The following is a 27,706-nucleotide window of genomic DNA, read 5'->3' as shown; positions in this document are numbered from 1 at the left end:
ACGTGAAGGTGGCGAACCCGGCCGCACCTGTTCCCGCAAAGGCAGCTTCCATAGCCGCTCCTGTCCCCACGAAGGCGGCTTCCATGGCCGCTCCTGTCCCTGAAAAGGTGGCTTCCATGGCCGCTCCTGTCCCAGAGAAGGCGGCTTCCATGGCCACTCCTGTCCCTAAGAAGGCGGCTTCCTCAGCTGCTCCTGTCCCTGAGAAGACGGTTTCCTCAGCCGCTCCTGTCCCTTAGAACGCAGCTTCCTCAGCTGCTCCTGTCCCTGAGAAGGCGGCTTCTACAGCTGCTCCTGTCCCTGTGTTTGTGGCAACCACCGCTCCTGTCCCTGCGATGGCGGCTTCCTCAGCTGCACCTGTTCCTGCGATGGCAGCTTCCTCAGCCGCATCTGTGACTGTGGCCCCGGCCACTTCAGTTCGTGTCCGTAGGTTGGCCCCAAGGACTTCGGGGCCGATCCCTAAAGCTGTGCCCAGGCTGGCTTCCCAGACACTACCTCAGACTTTTGCCAGTCCTGAGCACCCACAGTTGTTTTGATTCCTCTGTCCGTCCCTGTCCTGGTTCCTGTCTCTGTTCTAGTCCCTGTACTTTTGGATCATGTTTGAACACTTCGCCTCCGTGCGAAGAAGCCAGAAGAACAACATCGTCAGCAAAAATCAGAAATGTCACCTCCTGAGGTCCTCGATGGAAGCCCTCCTGAGGTCCTCGATGGAAGCCCTCCTGTCCCGGGCTATGCCGCGTCACCCTGTCCATGAATATCAGGAACATCCAGGCCTGACTCCAGGGGTAGGTCCTGGTAACCCTCTCCCGGGCAGGGTACACTGCTTTTGGATCATGTTTGTCTGGATCTTCACTCCAGACATGTTCGCCATGGGAGATCCTCCTGGGAGCTAACAGCTCCCGATGACATAGCCCTGGAGGTCATGAGATCACACAAGCCCTTCCACCAAGGCCTTGATCCAGGAAGGGTGAACCTTTACAGCTCATTAATTTATTTTATTTTTTTTTTGACATACAATGCCCTTGGCTTTGCTGAGGCATGAAAACCACTTATACTTTCAAACAAGGATAAAAACTTTATTAAACTATAAGCCAAACCAGCTGAATAATTTAGTCAGACAGTTGTGATAAAATATCCTCCAAGAATCTCCCAGTGCAGAGAGATAAAGAGAAAAAGAGGGATAAATTTATCTGTCTTTCCCATTTGTTTACATTAGTTCTGCACTCTGAAATCAGACAATCTTTCCATGGATAAGGACTGGATAGCTTGTAGCAATGAGCCCAGTTCCCCATTTTCTCAGAGCACCCCCCACAGAATACCCTGAGCATCACAGTCAAATGCCATCTCCAGATCCAGAAAGCACATGTGGACTGTTTGGAAGTCCCATGCACCCTTCAGGATCCTAGCAAGTGTTCCAAAAACAGGACAGAATCTGCATTGTTCCTCCTGAATCTGAGATTCAATTATCAGCAGTGCTCTCATATCAAGCATATTCCTGCATAGACTTTACTGGGAAGATTGAGGAGTGTCATCCCCCTGGATTACGCCCTCAGGTCTCATGTCTTAAGCGTTGAATTTGTTACTTCTTATTGATTTCTGAAGAAAATTTGGATGAGCATGTGCATACAAATTAGGAAAACATGGAACATGGCAGGAAACGTGACAAAGTGGCTGCCAAATATGAATAAACAAAAAAATCTACGTAATATCTTTTATATGTGTGAAAATAATGTACTCATTTAAACCAAGTAAATTCAATGCATCTTTTTATTCAGGACTGTGATGCAAACTTGTCCATTTAGATAATTCATTTTTATTGATCACATGGACTAATAGGTTTTAAACATCGTATCTCAGCATCTGACTCTATAGCTCTGACTTTTGGCCAATAATCTCATCTCATCTGAGTGATATTACTGGAGTTGTGGGAAAGAAGTCCACTCCCCCTGCAGCATATATACACTTTATTTAGCTTGAGCCGCCAGTCCACAGCTTGACTTTCTCTCTGTCAACTTATCTGTCTGTGTTTGTCTCTCATACCTTTTCATTCTATCTTCTTTTTCTTTGTGTGTGTGAGTATGGAGGAGGCAGTGGTAGAGCCAGCTTCCCAGACTCTCACAGCCCATGTGGCTCAAAGATTCAGATATATTTCTCTGTCTCCTTCCTTCCAGCGCGGCTCTGTGTCCTCCTGGATTAAGGAGAACATTAAGAAGAAAGAATGCTGCTTCTATGTGGAAGATGGAAGGTACGTGTCTATAGATGTTTGTCTGTGTTAATTCAAGTGAAGTATCCTCCCTGAAACAGAGAGCCAGTACTCATTCAGTAGACCTTGTGTATATATGACAAGAGACCACAAATTTTCACTGACCACTGTGTATCCTGAACCATGCAAACATCTTAAGCATGTGACTGAGAAAAGTTGATTTTAAAATGATATTTATCTGAGCAGTAAGGGTTAATATGCTCCAAAAAGAGTACTAGGTCAAAAAAAAGTTATTACAGTAAGTAGTTATTCTGTAGTTATTCAGTAGTGTTATTCTATAAGTGAATGTGTTGGTTTAACCTTTCCAAATTTCTTCTTGTGGCAGTCCGGTATTATCTGAGGTTATCATCCAATACCAAGTTTTTAAATTCTTCTTTATGTTAAATCAAGTGTGCAGTTGATTTAACAAATCCATATGATCAAGGATGATATTTGCAAACAAATTCCCACATTCATTCATTCAGTTATTTATTCATTCATCATCTGTAACCCTTATCCAGTTCAGGGTGGCGGTGGGTCCTGAGCCTACCTGGAATCACTGGGCGCAAGTCAGGAACACACCCTGGAGGGGGCGCCAGTCCTTCACAGGGCGACACACACTCACACATTCACTCACACACTCACACCGACAGACACTTTTGAGTCACCAATCCACCTACCAACATGTGTTTTTGGACTGTGGGAGGAAACTGGAGCACCCGGAAACCCACGCAGACACAGGGAGAACACACCACACTCCTCACAGACAGTCACCCGGAGGAAACCCACACAGACACAGGGAGAACACACCACACTCCTCACAGACAGTCACCCAAAAGAAAGAAGAGAAGAAACACGTTTATTGCTTCTCTGCATTTAACCCATCCATTGTAGTATATACACAAACATTAGTAAGCAATTCTTTACACACACACACTCACAAGGGGCACACACATACAGTCAGAGAAGTGGGCTGCCAACCATCTTGGGGCCCCGGCCTATCCCAGGAATTGAACTGGCTGTCCTCTAGCCTTAAGCTCGATTTTCTAACATCAAGGCCATGGCTGCCCAGGAGCCCAGAACAAAGAACAAGCCCAGAACCCTGGAGCTGTGTGACTGCAACACTACCTGTTGCACCTCTGTGCTTCCCAAATATAAATATAAACAAATAAAATCTATAGCCAAGCTTGTATCCAGGCACTCTCTCCACGCTTGATAGAGATGTTGCTAGATTCATAAAAATAGAGGTCTAAACTTGCAGGAACACTGTCGGGAAAGATGGGGGCATATGGGTAAGATGGTCATGCTATATCAGTCAATGACTGAGAGCAGTAGTTTCTGTATGGATCAAAAAATCATCTGTCATAATAGTCTTAACCTCAAAAATATAAACATCTAAAATGTAAATAGAGGGATTTTTTAAATATTAATTTATTAATTATTCATACTTATGCCACACTTAGTCATACAAACACATACACCTATCACTTATAACATCATACCACACCTTCTTTCCGCGCCCACTGTCCATACTCTCAGCTCCACTGACCACACAGGAGCACTTTGTAGTTCTACAATTACAGACTGGAGACCATCTGTTGCTCTGTATACATTGTTTGCCCCCTTTCACCCTGTGTTAGTGTGTGTTGTGCTATTTCAAGTGGATCAGACACAGCAGGACTGCTGGAGTTGGGGTCAGGCAATCTGCACAGTTAAAAAGCTAATCTATCTCAAAATAATGGTAGATTTGTGGCATCATTTTAGAGTTTACTTTTAGGCAATCTTTGTGTTTATCATTCATTTTAAATGTCAAGTAGATATCTTAAGGAGACCTATTGGCATGAACAGGCTTCTAGATTACTGTATATCACAACTACTTTATTTTATAAACCACTAACTGTCTCCATGCTTACTCCCTTTACATTCAGCTCTGTCATTAGTTTAGTAATCAGTACTATATTTGCATTGTTAAGCAGTAACTCGTCTGAATATGGATTTTTTCACACAGAAAGGGGATATGTGTGTGTGGCTACGCGAAGGTCCACCACACTGACGAGGCCATCAAACCGGAGGAATTCATGGGGGAGCGATGGGACCCAATGAGGCATGTTAGAGAAGCCCCCACTGATGCATTTGGGGACATTAACTTTGGAGGAATCGGGCAGAAAACAGCCAAGGTAGAAATATTCATCAAATACTCGCTCCTCACAAACTAATAGCTATGGTGCCATTATATTAAAATTATATTGTGGTCATAATTTTTCTACATTGCTATTGTGTATTGAGAATATTAAATTAAGAACACAGCATTGTGAATGGAATAAAAAACATATTCTGTGTGTAATTTTACTACTAACCATCTTGTGTTACATTTGAATTTGTTTAATGTCTGCCCCATAAAACATTTTATTGTATTTTTAGTTGTAGTAATCCTATATGTGTTATTACAGGTTGAATATTCTAATGGTCATACTGAAATATGGAATATAAAAAAAACTTTGGTCAGAACTATACTATATATTTTAAATGTGTGTGTGTGTGTGTGTGTGTGTGTGTGTGTGTGTGTGTGTGTGTGTGTGTGTGTGTGTGTGTGTGTGCAGTATATTCGTGTGTCCTCTGAAACATCTCCTGAGATTCTGTACGAGCTGATGACTGAACACTGGAAGCTCAAGCCTCCAAACCTGTTAATCTCAGTGACTGGAGGAGCCAAAAACTTCTACATGAAGGCTCATCTGAAGAACAAGTTCCGCAGAGGGTTAATTAAAGTGGCAAAAACCACAGGTACCTGCTGTGAATTCTACTGTACTGCAAGAGCAAACTGTACTTTTCACCAGAAATCAACAGGCATAGTTTTAGCTGTCATTACATTGTTTTTAGTAGATGAAAATCAGATGCCTAGTAACATACTTCATATTTCAATATTATAATGTGAACAAATTCATATTTTTTTTTCTTTACAATAGGTTTTTGGGAACTATTACAGTTAATCATATTTAAATGTTGTGACAATAGAAGCCAAAACACATCCACTCCAGGAAGGCATAAAATATAGACCTAAAATAATTATAGGGGCCATAAAATTTACACAAGCCTCATTTTATGTTTTATTAATTTCCTCTGAAAGGTCAGATTCAGCAAATAAAAATTAATTGTCCCTGTATAGGGTGTGTACACTGTCACATAGGAAATCCACTAAGCATTTCATTTGACAAGGTGTGGTCAGACATTTGCTGAAATGGTAATGTATGAAAGGGTAATGTATTTATATTTACAAAGTTGAAAGACGTTTTTATTTGAAAAGTACAGAGTGAAGCCAAGTGTGAAATGTGGTGTTCCTCCTCGAGGTCCATAAGCTCTAAACCCTTCTCACTGAATTACACCTGTTCCAGGTGCCTGGATCCTGACGGGTGGCACACACACAGGTGTGATGAAACATGTTGGCAAAGCAGTGCGAGATTACACACTCAGCAGCAGCTCTGTGGAGGGACAGGTCGTGGCCCTTGGTGTGGCTACCTGGGGCGTCATCCACAGTCGGCAGGTCCTGATCAACCCTGAGGTGACCTGCTATACGAGCTTAGTTGTAAATGTGAAAATACACATAAATCTAAAGGACAAAAGTGTAATCATACTAAACTTTATCAATAATCTGCATGAAAATGTGCAATTATTTTTCATTGTACAATGTACAAAAAAATGTGTCTTCCGCAATTAACCCATCTGTGGCAGTGAACACACACTCGCCAGCACGCAGGGAGCAGTTGTGGGTTTAGTGACTTGCTCTAAGGCCCCTAAGCTGTGGATTGAGGGATGAGGACAGTGCTGTTCCTTCAATCCCACTGCAAACCGATGACCATTCTGTCCTCAGCCCTCTGCCTTAACCATTAGTATGAAGAAGCTCATTGCACAATAAATGCTATATGTGGCAATGATATTGGAGCGCACTGTTTCTCATTGTGAATCATAAGGAATACACAAGTCTCACCACTACCCTTTTGCTGATTATTTATAAGACTAAATATTTTTTTATGACACAACTTTTGTGGGCTTTACACATACATGAAATACCCATGTTTGATTAAGACTAATACTACATAAGACTTTTCAAGAATGTGGTAAACCAATATTTTTATGTGTATATTTTGGATACACATGAAAAAAATTCTCTTTATGTGTTTTACAGGGCTGCTTTCCTGCTCATTATTATCTGGATGAGCCTGGTCAGGGTCCACTCTCCTGTCTAGATGTTAACCACTCTCACTTCCTGCTGGTGGATGATGGAACACACGGCCGTTATGGTGTTGAAAGTGAACTTTGTGGGCAACTGGAGAAACTGATCTCAGAGCAGCCTCTGGGGAAACGAGGTGAGTCTGCAGATGTGTTGCAGTATGCAGTCACAACCTTGGCAGTTCAAAACATCTCAATTATGGAGAGCTGCGTATGGGTTTCTGAAGGACCACAGCCTGAATGTTCTTTGTATTTGTGTATGTTTTTCCCCTAGAATTGTTGCTTTGGTTTGCCAAAAATTGTCAACATTCAGTTTTACATTGTCATGTTCCATCTGGGTTTTTTTTTTTGAGTCTTAAGCCCGTCAAAATGAGTTTTGGATGTTGACTGATTAATTTTTTACTGCTGCTCTTCTCATTTTTATTACTTGAGAAGAGCATGGTGTACACACTCACATTTCCTGCCGGTTTCAACGTTGGCAGATTCAACAGCATTAGGCAGTTCAATAGAGTAATATAATATGAGGGCAGGCAACGCAAATCTGAGTAAACACATATGTTTTTAAACATATTTGTTGGTGAATGCTAAATTAACAGTGTTCTCACATTTTAAAATGTAACTCTGATTATTATGTTTTCACCAGACAGCAGAGTAAAGATTCCAGTTGTGTGTGTGGTACTGGATGGTGGACCTGGAACTCTGAATGTGAGACCATAATCTATCCTGATTTGACATTTACAAAATGGTGTATATATCTACATTTTTGTCTTGAAACCAAAAACTGTATTTCCTACAGACAATCTACAACTCCATGATGAACAGCACTCCGTGTGTTATTCTGGAAGGTTCCGGACGCTTGGCAGATGTCATCGCTCAAGTGGCTGGTCTCCCCCTGTCCAAGGTCACACTGGATTTCATTCACCGACTGATGAAGAATTGTTTTGGAGAGGAGTATGAGTCCTTCTCTGAGATCAACATCATTGACTGGACCAAGAAGGTGAGATTTGAAAATATCAGTGCTCTACCCAATGAGTAATTAGCAAGACTGAGTTATTACAGAAGTGGAGTGCTAGAAATAAAATTTAATAAAATCGTTGTATGTTATCATAACATGCCACTATACAGAGTAACCTAATCTTTATGTAACAGTTTATTACAATGATTAATAATTATATACATATATTGTTAATAATTAATAATTGTTATATAATGTTTAGTTATTTTATAAGACGTTATAAGAAGAAAAACTGCCAAGAACTGAAAGCAGCATGATATCACTAGCAAGCAGCAACCTCAAGGCTTCGTCGATATTCATATTTTTAAACTATCTTTAAAATTGAGTGCAATGACCGGAAGGCAGCACCCTGTAATGAGCATCAGTCAGTGACAGATGCTGTAAATAATGTATATTATTGAAAATAACATTATAACAAAATAATTGTTATTGAAATATTTTATACTGTGATATATTTTGATATTGAATTATTGTCCCACCCTAAAAGCAGCTACTCTTTCTTTTCAAACTGCTTCTAACAAAACTACATTGGAGCTCTGAATTCACTTGGTTGAGAACATGAACAGCCCAATTCTGTTAACACACATACTATTTGGCAAGCGTTGTTCTCAATGATAGGGAGTGACTGAGACTAGCTGTGCTGTCTTGGATTTCCAAATTCAGATAGCTGAGCTTTACCAACCTCAAACTAATCTCCTGCTGAATCATGTTCATTTTATACCTATTTTAGTCTCACTTAAAATTGCAGACAGATATTTTTTAAAAATGCTGGACCATTGGACAATATCAAATCTAGATTTTGGAGTGTAAAGCTGATGTAAGAAGAAAAGTGTTTTTTTCCCAATGCTTGTTACATATAATAAAACATTATTATAAAACATTATAAAACATATAATAAAAGTTGAAAGTTTCTAAACAGAAGTAGAACTATCATTCTGGGGTCTGCATAGTCAGATGAGGTTTTGATGTTGTTTGCAGATTCAAGACATTCTACGAATGCAACATCTACTGACAGTATTCTGCATCGATGAAGAGAAAAACAGTGACCTGGATGTAGCGATTCTCCAAGCTTTTCTGAAAGGTGAAAGATGAGCTGTACCCATTTATGTGAACTAATTTACCCAAATCAACTATAACATTATGACCACCTCATTGTTTCTACACTCATGGTCCATTTTCTCAGCTTCACTGGCCACACAGGAGTACTTCTACAATTACTGACTGTAGTCTATCTATTGACTGTAGTCTATCTATTGCATAACCTATTGCCATATCTATTGCTCCTACCACCCTGTTCTTCAGTGGTCAGGACCTCTACAGGACCCCCACAGAGCAGGTGTGATGAGGTGGTGGATCATTCTCAGCACTGCAGTGACACTGACATGGTGGTGGTGTGTTAGTGTGTGTTGTGCTGGTGCGAGTGGATCAGACACAGCAGTGCTGCTGGATTTTTAAAGCCCTCAGTGTCACTGCTGGACTGAGAATAGTCTACTGACCAAAAACACCCAGCCGACAGCGTCCTGTGTCACTGATGAAGGACTAGAGGACAACTGACACACACTGTGCAGCGACAGATGAGCTACTGTCTCTGACTACAAGGTGGATCAACAAGGGAGGAGAGTCTCACAGAGTGGACAGAGAGTGGACACAGGGTTTAAAAACTCATGCTAACTCACACCAGCACAACACCCACTAAAACCCCACAACTGGGTCTGTGTCACTGCAGCGCTGAGAATATCATACCTGCTCTGTGATGGTCCTGTGGGGGTCCTGACTTTTAAAGAACAAGGTGGAAGGGTGAAAAATGTATACAGAGCAACTAATAGACTATGGTTTCTAATTATAAAACTACAAAGTGCTTCTGTATGGTCAATGAAACAAGGAGGTGGTCATAATGCTATGGTTTATCAGTGTATATTAACTGAAACAGAGAGTGTGTCATGCCCTCGTCCTGTCATGTCTGTTTTCCCTGCCATGTGCTCTCTTAGCACATGGCTCTGTTTGTTGTTGTCCCTGTCTCCGCCCTAGTCCTGCCTTTGTTCCGCCTCCTCGTCTGTGTCTCATTTGTTACCCTGCCCTCTCATTATCTGTTCCAGGTGTATCTTGTCTGTGTCTGGTATTTAAGTTCCCTTGTGTCTCTCCCGTTTGTCGGTCATTTGTACTGTTTCGGTCCACGTTGTTACTTCTGTCATGTTATCAAGTCTGTCTGTCTCCGCTGTTTCTTCGTCATTGTTTTCCACGTCGTCGTTTCATTTCCAAGTTTAGTCTGTCTCTGCTGTTCCTCGTTTTGTTTCCTCCGTTGTGATTTGTTTCTCAGTCATCATGTTTCCTTTCTTTCGAAGTCTATCTGTTTTGTTATTCTTTTGTAAATAAAGTTTGTTGTGTTTTAGCATGTGCGTCCACCTCCGTCAGTCCCCCCTCCACTATCCTGACAGAGTGTTTAATGTGATGCTTGTTTTACCATTTTTGAATCTCCTTTAGCTTATGTTTTTGAGACATTCAGCCAGGGAAATATATTTCTTTTTAATAGTAATAAATATTTTTAATAGTTAAATAATTAACCTGATATGATATGCTTTATATCAAGCATAATGTTCTCATGTATCACTGCTGTCACATTAAAATCTGTTGATATTGTTATTGAACAGAGACTGATTAATCAACTGATCAGTCATTAAGTCATTTGATCTAAGTTCTTTGAAGACAACTACCATTGAGTGGCCAAGTATGATAGAAATGTTTTGAAATAACTAAAATTATGTAGAATTAAAATAGCTTTTTTGACTTCTATATTGTTAACAAGCGGTATATGACTGTCTACGCTAGAGCTTCAGGATAAAAACAAAGTATATTACTTTCTAATTCATTCATTCATTCATTCATTTGTTCTTTTTCTTCTTTTATTTGGTTGTTTGTAATATAAATTTCTACATGAAAAAATAGCAATATTTACCTATTAGCTATATTTGTAAAGGAGCAATTTTTATACAATGATTGGGATGTTTTTACAGGGGAGTTCACCAGGATAGAAAAAAAATAATAATAGAAAAGGCAGGAACATTTATTTTTACTTTGAAGACATTTTGTGAGTGTGAACCATCACCTCATAAACTTCTAAGCTACACTTTTATGTCCAGCACATTATAACTGCTATTCTGAAGTGAGGGTGAAGTTAGGCAGTTTAGTACAATATTAACATGAAACCGTTATATTTTCTCTTCTATCTTCTATTATAAGTCAACTTAAAAATGTCTGTGATTGGTGGTTCTGTGCATGTAACTCACTAGCAACAAACTCTGTGTATTTTTGATACCTTTACTCAGAGTAAATCATTATATAATATGGAATTCTCTTGTAGATTAGTCTGTGTGAATTTTCCTTTTGTATCAAGCAACTAAAACTTCTGAGCCTGACATGTTTGGTGTATTTGCCTTGAAATTGGACGTCCTAGGTTTGACTATTGCACTTGCACATATATATTATTATCATATTAATGTACAGCTCTAGTCTATTCCCAGTTTCAGGTATTGTCCAGAGGGGAACAGAGCATCCAGCAATTTCTAGAGTGATGGAGCTCATTTTGATGAAATAACTTGGCATAGCATTTATGATCCAGAACTAATCATCCAACATAATTTCTTGACCTCACTGATATTCTTGTGACTGAATGCAATCCTATTCTAATTGGAACATTGCTACTACAAGTACGAGTGTAAAGACTTCCTAGGTGCGTACAGGGACTTACTTCCACAAAGGACACATTCACTGTTAATACACTTGATTTTGACAAATAAGCAGGATATGTTAAATGAGCAGGATCTCTAGTTTACATGGACACCAAATTTGACTATTTATTTTTGTTTCCCTGTAGCCTCTCAGGGCAATGAGAGCGTGGACAAGCTAAACAGAGAGAGACAGCTGGAGCTGGCTGTGGCCTGGAATCGTGTGGACATTGCACAAAGTGATATTTTTACCGAAGAAAGTCAGTGGAAGGTCTGATGCACAATTACTTTGCATTCACTGCTCTCAGTTAGTTTAATGTTGTGTATCATAAAGGAATAAATGGTTTATAAAAAAATAGTTTAGAATCGTTGTATGAAGGGTGTCTACAAGAACACGTTCAAAATAGGTTCATGAATGATTAAATCAACATTCAAAAAGTATACGTTTTGCATGATATTGACTAGTATATCATATTATTTACTGAAGACCCATCTCTTTCAAGATACTTAAATCAACACTTGTCCTGCACTTATTTAAAACTTGATATTTTTGTCTTAGCTAACTTTGACATTCAGGCAAAGGGTAATATGTGAGCATTGCATATCTAGAAATCCATACAGACTTTTACATACAGGCTAAGCTTGAGGTATCTTTTGGATTCTAGCCTACACTAAATGCTTGTCAAATAAACTAAACAGCTAAGGATTCTCTGAGTAATCAGTGAAGAATCTTTGTAAGTCACTCTGGATAAGAGCATCTGCTAAATGTCTTAAATGTAAATGTATTACCTTCCTCCGTCACGTTTTAAAAAGACACTTATCATTCACAGCTATAAGACTAATGTATTTCTTGGGATCGATGCCTGACATAATCTATGTGAAAATGTATATCCTCTCAAGAGTCTGTTGTTTTTCAGGCTAGTGATCTTCACCAGGCCATGTTCTCTGCCGTGGTGGGCCAGAAATCTGAGTTTGTGCGTCTCCTGCTTGGGAATGGAGCATGCATCCTTCAGTTTCTCCGGCATCAAGGCACCCTTCATGAGTTGTACACACACCTGCCCAACTGCCTGTTCCTGCGCAAGCTGACCAAACGTGCTCCAAGAGGAACCAAGTTCACACTCAATCATATTTCTGATGAAGTTCGCCACCTGCTGGGCAGTTTTACTCGACCACTCTACCTCCCGGCACAGCCGTGTCACAGGACAGAGATACCCAGCAACATCTGTGAAATAGTGAGTTTGAATTTTGCAGCATTTGTTCAGTAATGTTATCAGTGATGGGGAATGCGGACTCTGATTCAGTTTCAGGTGGACCATGGGCAGGACTGCAGGGTGATTGGAATTGTAGAGAGTTTGTAATTATTAAAAAATTATTTAAAAAATGCATAATATTTTTAATTATATAGTAATGTATTGTGGCATCTGAATCAAATAAGGTGAGGAAAACAAAAGATTTTAGGCAGAATGTTCTTTTATTGAACAGGCAATTCAACACAGCCTTTACAAAGAATCAGAAAAGCCCCATGACCAAGCACATAATCCACACCCCAACACAGGGGGATGTACAAAGAGGGTAGACACGCAACACAGATACCACTACCTTGTAAACAGAAGTGCAACAAATAATATCATATTTGAAATATAACAATACAATGGGAAAACAATACAAAACAACAACACAACAGCATCGATTTTATGAAGGGTGCAGGGCACTTTGGGAACTGCTTGGGACAACCCTACTCCTCATGCAGTTCTTTATGAATTGATAAACATAGGTGTATTAATAGCTGCAGAGGGGCCAATATGTTCATTATGACTTTGTAAACATAGTCTATACTGAACAGACTATTGCATATTAGTATTATGAATTAAATCTCCTTTTATATATTACACATTATAACTCTCCTGCCAGGTACAGTTCCAAGGGCTCGGTCTGGAGTTGCCAAGCCTTGAGGAGCAGAAGGCTCCAGCCACTGTATGGGACCCTGGCAGAGACCTCTTTCTTTGGAGTGTGCTGCAGAACAAGAGCGATCTGGCAGAGATTGCTTGGGAAGAGGTGATGCTTGAGGCGAATATGTGGGATTATATCAGTTGTCCAGTACCATAAATACCTGACAGGTTAACACAGTGGTTCCCAAATTTTTCTGCTTTTGCAGATGAGAATACTTGCAAATTTATTTTAAACATTGTAATTCATGTAAATATATTTATTGAATAAAACAAAATAAAGTGACAAATCATCTTTACAGATGCCAAATCTCCCAGGGTGAGGCAATGTTTGCGATCATGGCTTGTTCAGTGGGTAAATTCAGAGCTAGCCTTCTAGACAACTGGCACATTGCAATGTACAAATTTATCAGGAATCTAACTTGATAGTGTCATCTAACATTTTTTATTAGAGTTTTATTTCTGTGGTCACCTCATGTAGAAATACCACCACTAACCACTAGATACATAAAGCTTTCTCTTTATCTACTGTATAGTATTTGTAGAGAGCTTTACCCAGGACTTCATTATAAAGGTCTTCTTTAATAAAGTTACATTGCCTCTACAGTAAATCAATCAATGTTTATGACTGTGGTCATAAACAAATAAATTACCATTGAGTCGCTCTCATAGATATTTCGCTCTCATATAAAATTCTATACATTTTTTATTCTTAAGTCTCACCTAGTATATAACGAAGGTACGTAAGGGGGAGCCCTTCTGGAACCCACAGTGAATGTACGGACATCTCCGCAGCTAAAAGAGAAAAAATAAGAGCCTTAACCTGAGAGTTAATGAGAGGAGTCTTGGCCAATTTTCCATCTTTAAATTGCTCAGAAAAGAGGTGGGACTATATGGAACAAAACCTGATTGGACTGTGATACTTAAAGGCAGGACAAACCATCTGGCAGAGCCTGGTTATTACAGAGCCATGGGTTTTTACTGTTGTTGTTGTTGTAGAATGAAAGAAAAAAAATGCCCTCTCTTTTTCTGTTGGTGGTGTATCTCCTCATCACCCTAATGAATGAACCTCCCCTGTTCATTTGCCTTGCTGTTCCCCCTTTTGGGACCACAGATGGAGAATTTTGCTTGATTTGGACTGTCTAAACTGGTCTTAATCTAACTCTATCCTGTGTCTTTTTTTAACTAAAAAACTTTAGCTTCTTTATTCCAGACCACCTTTGCTTTTTTTTAAAAAATGGTTTATGCTTATCTGTTTTGTAGTGCAATGACTGTATAGCTGCTGCACTGGCTGCCAGTAAGATCCTGAAGACACTAGCTAAGGAGGCAGGGGATAATGGGGAAGAAACTGAGTCTATGATAAAACTCGCCAACCACTATGAGAAACGGGCCATAGGTACAGTGCAACATTCATTCAATTTCTGCTTAATCTTTAAATGTTTATTTCACTGTATTTGTGTGGTTGTCCATATACACTATTGTACACAGGTTTCAAATCATAATATGTATTGTTTATCCTTATTTGACAAGTACATACAGTAGATTAATTGTTCAGCACATGTATGTACAACAGCTTTATTCTGTTTGGCTGCTTTGTATTATGTCAACACTCATACATATAACTTCAACATAAAATGGTCCTACTGAACAGCTACAGGCTGAAACAGATGGATGCGTACATGTTAATGTGTCATTGATTGTGATATCACATATTCATTAATTCACCTTTGAGTTCTCTGATTATGATTATTTAAAAGCCTCATTATCTTTGCAGGTGTGTTTAACGAATGTCATAGCCATGATGAGCAGAGAGCACAGAAGCTGCTGACCCGGGTTTCAACATCCTGGGGTGGAGCTACTAGCTTGCGTCTTGCTTTTGAGGCTGACGATAAGAGCTTCATAGCTCACTCAGGCGTCCAGGTAAACACTCCTAATACCTTCATTTAACTGTATTCAGAAATTAATTAATGTTTATGACAGGATCTATCATATAGATAACAAACTGTCCATTTCAGGCCCTGCTGACTCAGATCTGGTGTGGGGAATTAGCAGTGGACAATCCACACTGGAAAATCCTCCTCTGCTTGCTGTTCTTCCCCCTCATCTACACTGGATTTCTGGCCTTCAGGTAATCAGTCATCAAGTTTGGGCACCCCTGGGCAAATGACATGTTTTGTTGACATTTTTCATTTTATAAAAATATATAACTAAATATCTATACAGAGGACCCACTTCTACACATTTTAATGCAGAATTAAAGTTTATTTTCCGGATGCACAGTATTGTGTAATAGTTTTAGGCAGAAGAGATTGAGACTTAAAAAGTTTAAAACAAGCAACAAATAACACTCATTAGAATAACCCCAATCACATTACTCCAGTGTGATCCTCTGTGTGTGAATGTGTTTAACTTTGTCCAAGTCTCTCCTCGTGGAGTCTGTATTATTTGAGGTGATCATCCAGTGCCTAGTTTTAGTGGTGAATCAATAATGATTTTAAATAAAGTGTGCTGTGGATTTAACAAATTCATGTAAATCAAGGAGAATCTGATCAAAACACTGTTCTTCAAACTCACTCTCACCCACTGCTTTATAGAGAAACATTATCTTATATTTATTATTTGTTTTACAATTCTTTTTTTGTATTTACTGTATTTTTTGTATTAAATCAGAGGTGTTAAAACCTTGACATACAACTGAATAACAAGAAAAACACTGCAAAAGACACTTAGAAAGTGTCATTTACCCCATTTACACCTGGTCACTTCATGTGTCAATATCTGGATTGTATCCTGATACGGTGTTAGCCACATGTATTTACACTTAGTCAAATCTCCAGCTAATTGGCCTGTAATCTGATTGCTATGTGGGATTTAATGTTGAATGTTCAGCCTCTTCCTGTGCTGTTCTAAAGGTGGTTGCTGCTGCAAAAATTCATAATTGTCCATGTGGTATTTCTTCACACCTTCTTCACACGTCACAACAAAATTTACAAAGCATGCAAACATTATCAGAAATGCAGCATTACTACCTACAATGATTGGTTTTGTTGGTTTCATTGGTTTCCTTCCTTCCATAAGGGCTCAAAGTGGTTAGTCACAGCAGTCAAATAACCAGCTTTCAGAATTTCTAGGTCAAAAGGCACTGTACTTCTAGTGTTAAACACACATACAGACAGCTCTCCAAATCAGAGAGAAGCTTTCCCAGTGTGAGCAACCCTCAAATACACCTTCAGACATTTTACTGGGAGAAATATGCTTGTTGAATACATCTTTGAGAGACAGATGGATTTACACAGATATAACAAATCTCATGGCTCAAATGTGTCTCAGGCCACCTCCTCGAATGGTTAAAGCGATGAGGCCTTAGAAAATCTGTTATACAAGAATACTGTGTTAAATACATCAGCAAGTGTTGTATATGTGATCAACAATGATGATAAATGTGTGTATGTGTGCCTTTTGTTTAGGCATGATGAGGCCATGCGAAAGGAAGCAGAGTGGACTGAAGAGGAGAAGCGGGTGAATTATAACGTCACTGGATTCTGTACTGATGGCAAAACCAAACCACACAATCGGTATGAATATTTCAGATAAAGATGGTTTATGTTTGTGAGTTTTCATTTTTAACATTAGAATTTAACATGTCTGGGGGACCAAAAATATTTGTCATGCATGTAAGACGTGATGTATTTCATAACCTTTTACCTCCTCTCTTGGAGAAAATTTGAACATATGCATGACAATCATCACATTATGTATGGTTTCCGTAGATAAAAAATAAAATATTATTATCTGATTAGTTATTACACAAAAAGCTTTCAGTTGTTAATATTTTGGTACATTTGTGTACAGTGTGCGAATCTTCAGAAAAAGCCGTATTTACTATTTAAGCACCTGGTATACAACCTTCCACATTATATTCGTTTTCTGTTATACACGCCAAAATGAAAAAAATTAATTTCTAGCATCACAATATTTTTGCTACTAGTGAGGTACATACAGCAGCCGTGAAGGGCATGATAAGAATAGCTCATGTCGCAAATAAAGTTCTGAAGTGCTATTTGCTAAAAATTTGCATGCTGTTAGTACACTGCCACTGTAGAGTCACATGTGAGGCACATTGCTCAGCTGTTCTTAATTAAAAATATATGAATTATAAATAATTAAGATTGTTCATTCATTTATTGTCTGTAAACACTTATCCAGTTCAAGGTCACGGTGGGTCCAGAGCCTACCCAGAATCACTGGGCGCAAGGCGGGAACACACCCTGGGGGGTATCCTTCACAGAGCGACACACAGGCGTTTATGCCTTCAGCATGCGAATAGTTTCCCATGCTCTATGTCTGTATGTTTCCATCATAGTTCCATTTATGTTACTTCAGAAAGTGTTTGTTAAAAATGTCAACTTTGGTATCAACAGTCCCTGGTCTCAGAAGTCTCACAAGTCTCATCTGCATCCTCTGACCTACTGGATGCGGCTGAAGGGTTTGTTCACCTGCCCTCAGGTGAAGTTCTACTGGAACATCGCCTCCTATTTCGGTTTCCTGTGGCTTTTTGCTCTGGTGCTCATGATGGACTTTCAGCAATACCCATCCTGGAGAGAGCTCCTGCTCTATGTGTGGCTCACCTCTCTGGTGTGTGAGGAGGTCAGACAGGTGAGGGTCCTACAGACACAGTGATTTTTTTTTTTTTTTTACGTATTTGTCCAGTTAATTGTGTCCCAATGTTTATGAAAGGTATTATATGTTTGGTGTTACCTGTTTCCTTCTGTTTAGCTCTTCCATGACTCTGATGAATTTGGCCTTCAAAAGAAAGCAAAGAAGTACATTAAAGACCCATGGAACATTCTGGATGTGATGTCAATATTACTTTTCCTCTCAGGAGTGGCTTGCAGGTCTGTTCAATATTTTTGCTCAAACAAAGCTTTGTGTTAGGGAAGGATATTTAATATCCACTAAATGCCATTGAACAATTATTTTAATTTTTAAATTTTAATACCATATTTTCTTGATTTATTTATAGTAGAAGTCATATTTGCCTGAGAAAAATTACCTACATAACCTAGCTTCACAACAACCAAAATAGAACATTATGGGAACTTTCTAAGAACATAATTTTGCAACATTCTAAGAACATTCTAAGAATGCTCCAAGACAATGTTCCTAAAATATTAAATTAGTGTTGTTAACAAGGTTGAGGGAATGTTCAATGAACATTTTTTTAAATTAAGAAAAATGTTCTGAGAACATTAAAACGACTGGACCAATTCACATTGAAGAAACATTCCAGTTCAATGTTCCCGCCAATCACAATTGAACATTATGGAAATGTTCTAAGAATGTTCCAAGACAACGTTGCTAGTATATTAAATTACTGTTGAAAATAAGGTTGTGGTAGCATTCCGTGTATGTTTTTGTAACTTAAGAAAATATTCTGAGAATGTTTCACATTGAGGGAACATTCCATAGCAACGTTCCCAACAACCAAAATGGAATGTTAGGGGAACATTCTGTGAACTTAATTTTGTTAGCTGGCTTCATGTCATTATATGTTAATTCATTTTTTCCTAGGGTCCAGGATTCTGAGATCGTGTTTTATGTGGGCAAAGTCACACTGTGCATCGACTTCATTATATTCTGCTTGCGCCTGATGGCCACCTTCACCATCAGCAGAACCTTAGGTCCTAAGATCATCATTGTCAGAAAAATGGTGAGAATAAAACAGTGGCTCTAGATGTAATACACATGGTTACCTTTCCAAAAACATCCTCTTGTAGTGAGTGTAAACTATACATAAGAATTCAGTAATACCTTTAGTATATTTAGAGGTGCTAATAAGGCCTTACCTTAAAAGAACACAAGTATTTTTACCTTAAAATTAGAGCTTCAAAAGGATTATGATGCTTATTTAACCTATAATAGGGAGAATTGTGCCCCTCTTACTGCCCTGCTGGCATGCTTTCCTAAAAACTTGGCTATGCAACTTGAGAATCATGAGGCAGAGAACTCTCACGAGAACTGAGTAATGCTTTATGACACTTATTTTATGGGTATTTAGCTCACTACAACAAGAATCTAGCCCTGTTTTCCTGGTATGGACATTACAGCAGAGGCAGCAAGGAGGAGAAAAAGAGAGGGAGACAGAGCACAATACAAAAGTATTACATTATAATTGTACACAAGATAAGATGTAAAATATCCTATGACAATCCATTAGGGATTTACATCGGACCCACATATTCCTGTTGAATCCTATACATTAACACTAAGGTTGCTGTGGCTGTTTATGATTCGCTAAGCAACCAGCGACCCTTAACAACTACAGTTACTCATTGAGCCCAGCCCATGAGAACCCAAACCACCCACTGTATCACTAGCTCTTCGCAGGGGTCATCAGGTCAGGTCGGCACTTTCTCTCATAGGTGTTTTGCTGAATTAAGTCCATGACACCTCCAGAATGCTCAACAGTGAAGTCTGGCGTCCCAGACCCACCCACCTCCGAGCCAGTCCTACCTTGCCCTTTACCATCAACAATATTGGTCTGATTTTACTCAGTGGAAAGATCTAATGACCCCTAATAATAATACATACATATTTCAAATTTAACAGTTTTTCATTTCGATACATGCTTGACTGGGTGAATTATTTGCTTAACTATTTCTTTCTTTCTTTCTAGATGAAGGATCTGTTCTTTTTCATGTTTCTGTTCAGTATCTGGGTAGTGGCTTATGGAGTTGCCACACAGGGGATACTTATTCACAATGAGGAACGTTTCAACTGGATAGTTCGAGGAGCTGTTTATGATCCCTACCTCATCATATTTGGGGGCTTACCAGCCAGTATAGACAGTAAGTAAATGTACAAAAGTCACTATGTAGGTCACTAAACTAAGCATATGAATAAAAAAAACAAGGATGTGTCACCCTTTTGAGTCTTTATTCTACTTATTCTGTGGGAGTTTTCATCTGTCACTGTTCTCTTAGGGTTGTGCATTTGATCAGGAACTGTTAAACAGTGTCAGGGTCATTTTTAAAGTCAACATAAATCAGAAATTAAAATGAATTTACCTTCTCAAAATGAATTCTTTTGATTGAAACAATACCTTTATGCAGGAAGTACAATAGATAGGACATGTTTATACCCATGATGGTGGCTGGAAAGACATAATAGGATAATAGACAATAAAATATTTCCATAAACAAATGCTCTCAGATAATCAGTTAATTCATTATTCCAAGTTAAATATTAGAAAGATATTTAAAAAAAGAACACAAATATGTAGAGTTGTAGATAGATATATGTAGAAAGTTGTCTTTTCTTCTATGCTGACATTGGACTGTTGCTGTGGTATCCCAGGTGGTTGCTAAGGTGTTGCTAGGCTTTTGCTAAAGTATCGCAGTTGGTTGCTAAGTGTTGCTATTTGGTTGTTAGGTGGTTGCTGTGCAGTTGCTATTGTATCCCAGGTGCTGGCTATGGATTGGTTAGGTGGTTGTGGTTAGTAGGCTGTTGCTATGATATTACAAGTGTTACATTGTTGAGTAAATTATTTACATGGTCACGGTCTAATGCTAAGATGGTTTTGGCAATGATATGGTTCTATTAGCTCGGCCAAAATAAAAAAAATGGACTAGATTTAAATATTAATAATTTGCTTCTCATCAGAACATTCACTGTGTTCTCTCTCAAGCCATCAACACTCATACTTTCTCTTTATTTATGCCCTACAGACACTCAGTTTACCATGGACAGTTGCACAGTGAATGCAACAGATCCTCTGAAGCCCAAGTGTCCTGTGCTGAATGAGGATAACACTCCAGTTTTCCCAGAGTGGTTGACAATTATTATGCTTTGTGTTTATATGCTGTTTGCCAACATACTGCTCTTGAACCTCCTTATTGCTATTTTCAAGTGAGTGCTTCATATTCAAAGTCTGTTAATTATGAATGTGTACATGTGAGTGTACAGACAAGACTATGTGCAACTAAGTCCATCTTCCTGTCTTGTATTTAGACATTTGGCAACCTGCATATTTTCACTGCAAGTATACACTGCTATTCACATGCACTACCTTAACGACTTAAACTGAATGATCACTGAATGCAGTAGCACTTTGTAGTTCTACAATTACAGATGGTAGTCCACCACCAAAATCAAACCTGCTCTTTGGTGGCCCTGTGGGAGCCCTAACCAATGCTGCAATGAAGAAGCAGACTACAATCTTTAATTGTAGAACTACAAAGTCCTCTTGTATAGTCAGTGAAGCTGAAAAAATGGACAATGAGTGTAGATACAAGATAGATGTCCTTAAGCCAGTGGTCGTTCAGTGTATTTATTTAATAACAATGCTAAGATAGCAGGCTAATCTGGCTAAACTGCTCCTCTATTAATAAATTAGTGTTAGGTTTTGATCTGAAGTTTTTACTGAATGATGCGCTGGGAAAATTTGACAAGTATTTTTACACATTTTAAAAAACTGTGATTTTATTTAGACTAGTCTTAAGTAGAATTGAATGCACTGTGGGTAAATAAATGTTTTGTTGTTTTAATTTGGTGAGCAAAATTGACATACTCTAAATTTGAAACAAGACTTGGTTAATGCAGTTATTATTAATTTGACCCAAATATTTTACTCAAAAACATTCGTATACCCAAATTGCTTTATTTATATAGAGTTCCGAACATTAAAAATGTCATCTATCATGTGAACTGACTGCTCTGCCCTTTGGTTCCATAGCTACACATTCACTGAGGTGCAGGATAATACAGACATAATCTGGAAGTTCCAGCGTAATGAGCTGATACGGGAATACTACAGCCGTCCTGCACTACCTCCCCCTTTCATCCTCCTGAGCCATATGTACATCTTTGTCACACATGTGCTCCTACAACGTCCCTCTCAAAAACACAACGAATTCAGTGAGTACCTCAGATTGGCTCTGCTTTGTTATGTAGCAAACATCTAGTAAGAGAAGTGCACCGCGACCCTGAACTAGATAAAGGTTACAGACAATGAATGAATGAATGAATTAAATACATTTTCCTTAGCTGGCTAATAATTGCATTTTGGTCAATCTAAGTGTCATTTCATTGTATCCAGGGCAAAATCTGACTCCATTGGAGGCAGAAGAACTGTTGTCATGGGAGTCATTAATGAGGGACAATTATCTGGCATCTCAGAAGCAGGACAGGAGACAGAGTGTGGAGCACCACATACATGACACAGCAGAAAAGTAAGGAAGATAACATCCTATGATGTTATAGAATGAGATTCATGTGGTATAGAACTTTTAAGTGACCTAAACCTCAATGAAGCCTGAACTTTTTGCTAGTGAATGTCATGCATGTGCATCCCAATTCAAACATCCTCACATTAAGATGGCATCAAAATGATTTAGTCCAAATATTTCAATTCAAAGTTTTTATCAGTAGAAAACCAAATAGTTAAATTAGTTACATTTATATAATGATTCTAATAAACTAATTCAATTCACCTTTATAGTTTCCATATAATTAAAATAACCAGTGGTATAGAAGGAATTGATCTTTAGGTGGGCCTTGGCAAAAGTGGGTGTTCACATTTTGTTTCCCTAGAATTAACGACAAATTCAAACCAGTGACATTTAGATCATTTACAGTAAATAAATGACAGCACTGCATTATTTGTGATTTTAAATATTAATTAAAATGTAGAGGATTGTACAGGAGAATGTTTCTTCCAACAGTGATCATATACAATGTACAACTCTACTCCAGTCTGTCGAGACATTATTCGTTACTGAACCACTACAAGCTCACGAAGCATCAGCTGGACATTCTATTCTTTTATTGTGTACTGCCTCCTCATCTGGACCTATATACATTTTACAATTAGTCTACAATGCACAGCCACTTTATCTATACATTATTATCACTGCTCAGCTTACAATGTACTGTCATGTGTATATAATCAGTCAATTGGTCATTGTTTACTCAGGGGATGTAACCTGGGCATGTTGGTCCTGTTACAGTGCACAGTCACTTTATCTGTACTTCACTCTATCCTACATCTTACAGTAGTGTACTGACATATACCAGTCTTTTCTGATCCTTGTTACTCTGGCAGTATATTGTCATCAATTGTTCAGTGGATGTCTCTATACGTCTCTACAAAGCCACCTGCAGTATTTATGTGACTTACTGCACACTTTTATTACTGCTTCACTATCTCTACACAGCCACCTGCATAATATTTATGCAATGTAGTTCTCATTTTGTAATCTCAAAATGTAATCTCATTTTTATTTTAGTAATTTTTATTTCAATTAGTTTTATACTAGCTACTTTATTGCATATAGCTTCTATTTGTTTATACATCTGCAAATATGTTATTTTGCTCTTTTCTCTACTGCACTGCTGTGATTCTTGACTTTTCCTCTGTGATCGATAAAGTGAACTATGTATTTTTTTAATTTTTTAACACACTGCATCATCACAACTGAAAAAACATGCAGGCGACATGGAGATGACACATTTTTATGTCGGTTACTTACACACCTTTGATGAACACATTCTGTAGACGAAAACACTGATGTTAAGTGACACGAGGAAGTGAAGACATAGCTACAATATTGACCATTTTGGGACTCCATATGCTCCAGCTCTGAATCCAACTCGCAGGGAAAAAACAAGTTTAAAAAATGTATTTATTGAGTAATAAAAATATGTAACTTTTTGACAACAGTTTGTAAAATTTAAACCCATATAAAATAACAAAATTAGTAAAATAGCAGGTGATTTCAAATGTGTGAATTATGTTTAAGCAGATGATGTATTTTAACATGAATTGTTCTCTCTCCCTGACCCCCCAGAGTTGGAACCATGTCAGAACTGCTGGAGGAAGAACATGAAATGGGCTCTGTTTCCATGGTTAAAAGACTGGCCCAGCTGGAGGAACAGGTCTGTGATCAGCATTATTGAATCTGCTTTGAGTTTTCTCCCACTCAAACAACACATGTTGGTAGGCATATTGGCTGTGCAAAAGTGTCCATAGCTCCTGCCTTGTGATCAATGATTCCATTTAGGCTCCAGACCCACCACAAACCTGAACATGGTGAATTTTTTACATAAAATGAATGAATACAATAATTAATTAATTAAATAAATAAATAAAGATGTATACATTTCTCTTTCTACATGTATCCAAATCTACCGATCAACAAAGGTATTACGGTCTAAAAGAAATGATGTCTTGTTATGTGTTAGGTTTCACAATCCACTAAAGCTCTAAGGTGGATTGTAGAAGGCCTTAAATCTCAGGGATACAAATCCCAGCAGGAGATGCCTTTAATGGGTGAGCTTGCTGTTTTCCTTTCTTCTTTTTACATGTTTTTGTGCCATTCTTATTTTTCATATTTTTCTCCATGTCGCTGATTTGCATTCAAATAATTTAAAATCCCTCACTGATAGTCAGTCAGTTTAAATAACAGTGGTGCTAAGCTCAATAACTGATCCCTGCAAAGTAAAGGCAATCCTGCCATCTGTAAAAATACACCAGTGTCAAAAGCATAGACTAGTTACAGCCAGCTTTATATAAGTGGAAGCTTGACTTGAAACTGAGTCTTTCATTTGCAGGCTGTGCATTAAAGGGCACAGAGAGTGACCCTAAGGCACCTGAGGAGCAGGAACCAGAGGAGGAGAAGACTCATCACTTCTTTGCCCGTCAGCACCATTATCCTGGCAGCACGGTTAAAAGGTTCCCGGTCCCCGAGGAGGAAGTTCCCTGGGAGGTATGTGGTCTAGACAGTATTTATCACTCAGAAAAACAGTATAATGAGTGGTAAATAAAAGAATGTGCTGTATTTATACAAAACCATATTACAGAAAAGTTGGGATTATTTGTAAAATGAAATAAAAACAGCATTTTGAGATCTGGGGGTATTTCAGTGCATATAAAGCAAGGCTAGAAGCTATCTTTGAGCTCTCTATGCACTGCATGAAGAAAACTTTGTGTTAATGTGGAAAATATAGTCACGTGGGCTCAGGAGTAATTAAGAGAACTTTTGTTTTTTTTATTTTGCAGCCATCAGATTCAAATCAGTTTATATATTTTAAAATACAGTAAAGTTGGCCAGTGAAAACATTGTACTATTTTCAGTTAAATAAATGTTACCTAGGTTTTCTATATTGGTAGTAATGGGATGTTCTGTTCTGCTGTAGGTTAACTTCCCTCTTTACAATCCTCCAGTTTATAATCAACAGAAAATGTCAGAGTAAGTTTTTATTGGCCTTCTTTAATGTCCAAATATTTGCTTTATTATTGTCATTGTCGTTTTTGTGGTTGACAAATTCATTCACTTTTTTCCCAAACAGATCAGAGAGTTCTGTCTTAGACAACTACAGGTAAACAACTTTAAAATTATTTATCTATGTCCTATGGTGTCTATTGATTTAAACACACACAGTGTTATAAACGATTATGACTTTTCAGGAACCCTGGAGGGAGAACAGGAATAAAGGGAAGAGGATCACTAAAAAGCCTTGGTCCAAATCACACTCTAGACACAGTTATAACAAGGTAGTAAAATTAGAAGTATTGAAATAAGATGTTAAGATTATTAAATAGTTACATATAGTCTAAAATATCCTTGATAAAATGATTTGTTGATCTATACACACCTTAAAGGAGCAACCTGTAATGTATTTACTGTCCAGGGTGTGTGATCATGTTTAAGGAAACAAGTTAAGTTTCTGTCAACACTTGTAGTCCTTATTTAGGATGTAAAAATGAAAAATGTAAGCATGGATTCCTGATCCTGAGCTCTGTTCATCTGTGTCTGTCAGTAGAGGAGCTCAGGCCATGTCCCAAAGTAGTAACATACTCCCTACATAGTTTGCATTACAGATATACATTTTTTTGCCTTTCTCTAGTGTAGGTAGATGTTTTAGTGAAATTATGTACATGTTTCATTGTAAATGTATAAATAAAGTTTGATTATGGCACATTCTCTTTAGCTATTATGATCCAAACTTCTTATATTCCTCTCTTGCTTGTTCGTGTAGATTCAGTTTTCCTCAAACTGGCAAACTGAGCTTTGCGCCTGGGGAGTGGGACCAGGACGGCGGGCAGCTCTTTCCACTGTTTTGAATCTGTATTGTAGTTCCCATTTTAAAGGCTTTGGGTTCAGTATTACAGATTGCTCCTTTAAACACTGATAAAACATGTTAAGATTATCTCCACAAAATTTAGTAACTTGAGTTAATCAGTCTGCTCTCTTCAATAGAAAGAAAATCCATTTCTGTAGAGTGCAAAATACTGGGAATTATTTTGTGTGAATTGTGAATCATTGTATGTATTTTGTGTAGATTTGAAGGCCACATGCTGAAGTATTTGACTGTTTGGGAAGAGACAGCACAATGCTGGACATTTCCTGGGGTGAGAACACACTGACAGGAAATGCTGTTTCTTTGAATAAATCGACATAAAGTCATGTATAACAGTATGGCACATTGATTAGGAAATGGCATTACCTCAGGGAAAGACTAGGGAATGTCCACACCTGTTGTGAGTTGTTATCTTATGAGGGAGACTGAACACTGGCCAGATTGCTCATGGCAAGATGATGTGAATTTTCAGAGTTAAAAAGAGAATAGACATAGATAGTGAGTGCCAGATGGATAGAACATTCCTCTTTTTGAAGATGTGCAGCCATTTTACATTCCTCAACATTATTAATTATTTAATATTATAATGGAGTGAGAAAAAAAATTCAGCTTACATAAAATGACAGTTTGGATCGGGCTTGCGTTGCCTTTATCTGCATGTCTTTGTCATTTTATGTCATTGACAAACAGGTCAGAAAGAAGGAATCTGCAGATACTGCTACAGCCTGAATCAAATATGCTTTTTTGACATAACTGCATGGCTTCATGTAAAACTTTTTTGCTGCTTGGCACACTGGAATATTTGCACTGTTCTCATATTCCATGCTAATTCTACTAGTGTCATAGTTGCCCGTTTTACCCCTATGGAACAACCATGACAACCAGAAGGAAAATATACCTGCTAAATATAACTTACTCCAAACTTGTATATTCACAGTTTGTTGCTAGGTGTGTAATATATTTTCATATTAAAATATATATATATATATGGCAGGGAAGGATTACTGTAATGTCAGCTTTTCCAATATTGTGCAGACCTTCTTCTCTGCAGTATTTTATGTAATTTCTGACATTTTAATGTGGTCATTTACATTTAGCTTAAATCTTTTCCTCTACAAACTATAGATAAACCAGAATTATTTTTTTCTGCCTTATACCCTGTGCCCTAGGGTCCGGCTCACCCTGGGGAGCTCTTACCCCTGAGACTGGAGACAACACTAGGGAAGAAGCTTTTTCAAAAAATCAAAGCTGAAGTGGAATCAGGGACCGGGGTCAAAGAGGTGATCGAATATACCTTAGAACTCTCAATGAAAAATAAACCTTTATTTACATTTTGTGGAATTTTAAATATATTCTTGTGTACACTTCCACATGAGGAAAGGATCAGTCTGTGATATTTAAATCAAATGCCATCTCAGTA

General features: G+C 38.2%; 1 protein-coding gene across 1 annotated transcript in view; it reads left to right on the top strand.

Moving 5' to 3' along the window:
* The first annotated feature begins 2,075 nt into the window (after nucleotides 1-2,075).
* Nucleotides 2,076-27,706, top strand: part of LOC136710445 (transient receptor potential cation channel subfamily M member 2-like) — a 26,997-nt gene continuing 1,366 nt past the window's right edge. Inside the window, exons 1-30 of the mRNA XM_066685943.1 lie at nucleotides 2,076-2,242; nucleotides 4,248-4,416; nucleotides 4,840-5,020; nucleotides 5,629-5,795; nucleotides 6,420-6,600; nucleotides 7,107-7,168; nucleotides 7,260-7,460; nucleotides 8,457-8,559; nucleotides 11,350-11,471; nucleotides 12,118-12,432; nucleotides 13,112-13,255; nucleotides 14,410-14,542; nucleotides 14,921-15,066; nucleotides 15,162-15,274; nucleotides 16,614-16,721; nucleotides 17,568-17,802; nucleotides 17,923-18,041; nucleotides 18,718-18,856; nucleotides 19,823-19,994; nucleotides 20,874-21,054; nucleotides 21,881-22,062; nucleotides 22,244-22,376; nucleotides 23,994-24,081; nucleotides 24,388-24,475; nucleotides 24,757-24,911; nucleotides 25,342-25,394; nucleotides 25,495-25,524; nucleotides 25,613-25,699; nucleotides 26,488-26,557; nucleotides 27,456-27,566. Coding sequence (XP_066542040.1) covers nucleotides 2,076-2,242; nucleotides 4,248-4,416; nucleotides 4,840-5,020; nucleotides 5,629-5,795; nucleotides 6,420-6,600; nucleotides 7,107-7,168; nucleotides 7,260-7,460; nucleotides 8,457-8,559; nucleotides 11,350-11,471; nucleotides 12,118-12,432; nucleotides 13,112-13,255; nucleotides 14,410-14,542; nucleotides 14,921-15,066; nucleotides 15,162-15,274; nucleotides 16,614-16,721; nucleotides 17,568-17,802; nucleotides 17,923-18,041; nucleotides 18,718-18,856; nucleotides 19,823-19,994; nucleotides 20,874-21,054; nucleotides 21,881-22,062; nucleotides 22,244-22,376; nucleotides 23,994-24,081; nucleotides 24,388-24,475; nucleotides 24,757-24,911; nucleotides 25,342-25,394; nucleotides 25,495-25,524; nucleotides 25,613-25,699; nucleotides 26,488-26,557; nucleotides 27,456-27,566 — 4,155 coding nt within the window. The remainder of the gene's footprint in view (nucleotides 2,243-4,247; nucleotides 4,417-4,839; nucleotides 5,021-5,628; nucleotides 5,796-6,419; nucleotides 6,601-7,106; nucleotides 7,169-7,259; nucleotides 7,461-8,456; nucleotides 8,560-11,349; nucleotides 11,472-12,117; nucleotides 12,433-13,111; nucleotides 13,256-14,409; nucleotides 14,543-14,920; nucleotides 15,067-15,161; nucleotides 15,275-16,613; nucleotides 16,722-17,567; nucleotides 17,803-17,922; nucleotides 18,042-18,717; nucleotides 18,857-19,822; nucleotides 19,995-20,873; nucleotides 21,055-21,880; nucleotides 22,063-22,243; nucleotides 22,377-23,993; nucleotides 24,082-24,387; nucleotides 24,476-24,756; nucleotides 24,912-25,341; nucleotides 25,395-25,494; nucleotides 25,525-25,612; nucleotides 25,700-26,487; nucleotides 26,558-27,455; nucleotides 27,567-27,706) is intronic.

This window comes from Hoplias malabaricus, chromosome 12 (genome assembly GCF_029633855.1).
Source record: "Hoplias malabaricus isolate fHopMal1 chromosome 12, fHopMal1.hap1, whole genome shotgun sequence".
In the NCBI taxonomy this organism is placed as follows: Eukaryota; Metazoa; Chordata; class Actinopteri; order Characiformes; family Erythrinidae; genus Hoplias; species Hoplias malabaricus.
Note: the sequence above shows the minus strand (reverse complement) of the source record. Positions and strands in the feature narration are given on the sequence as shown.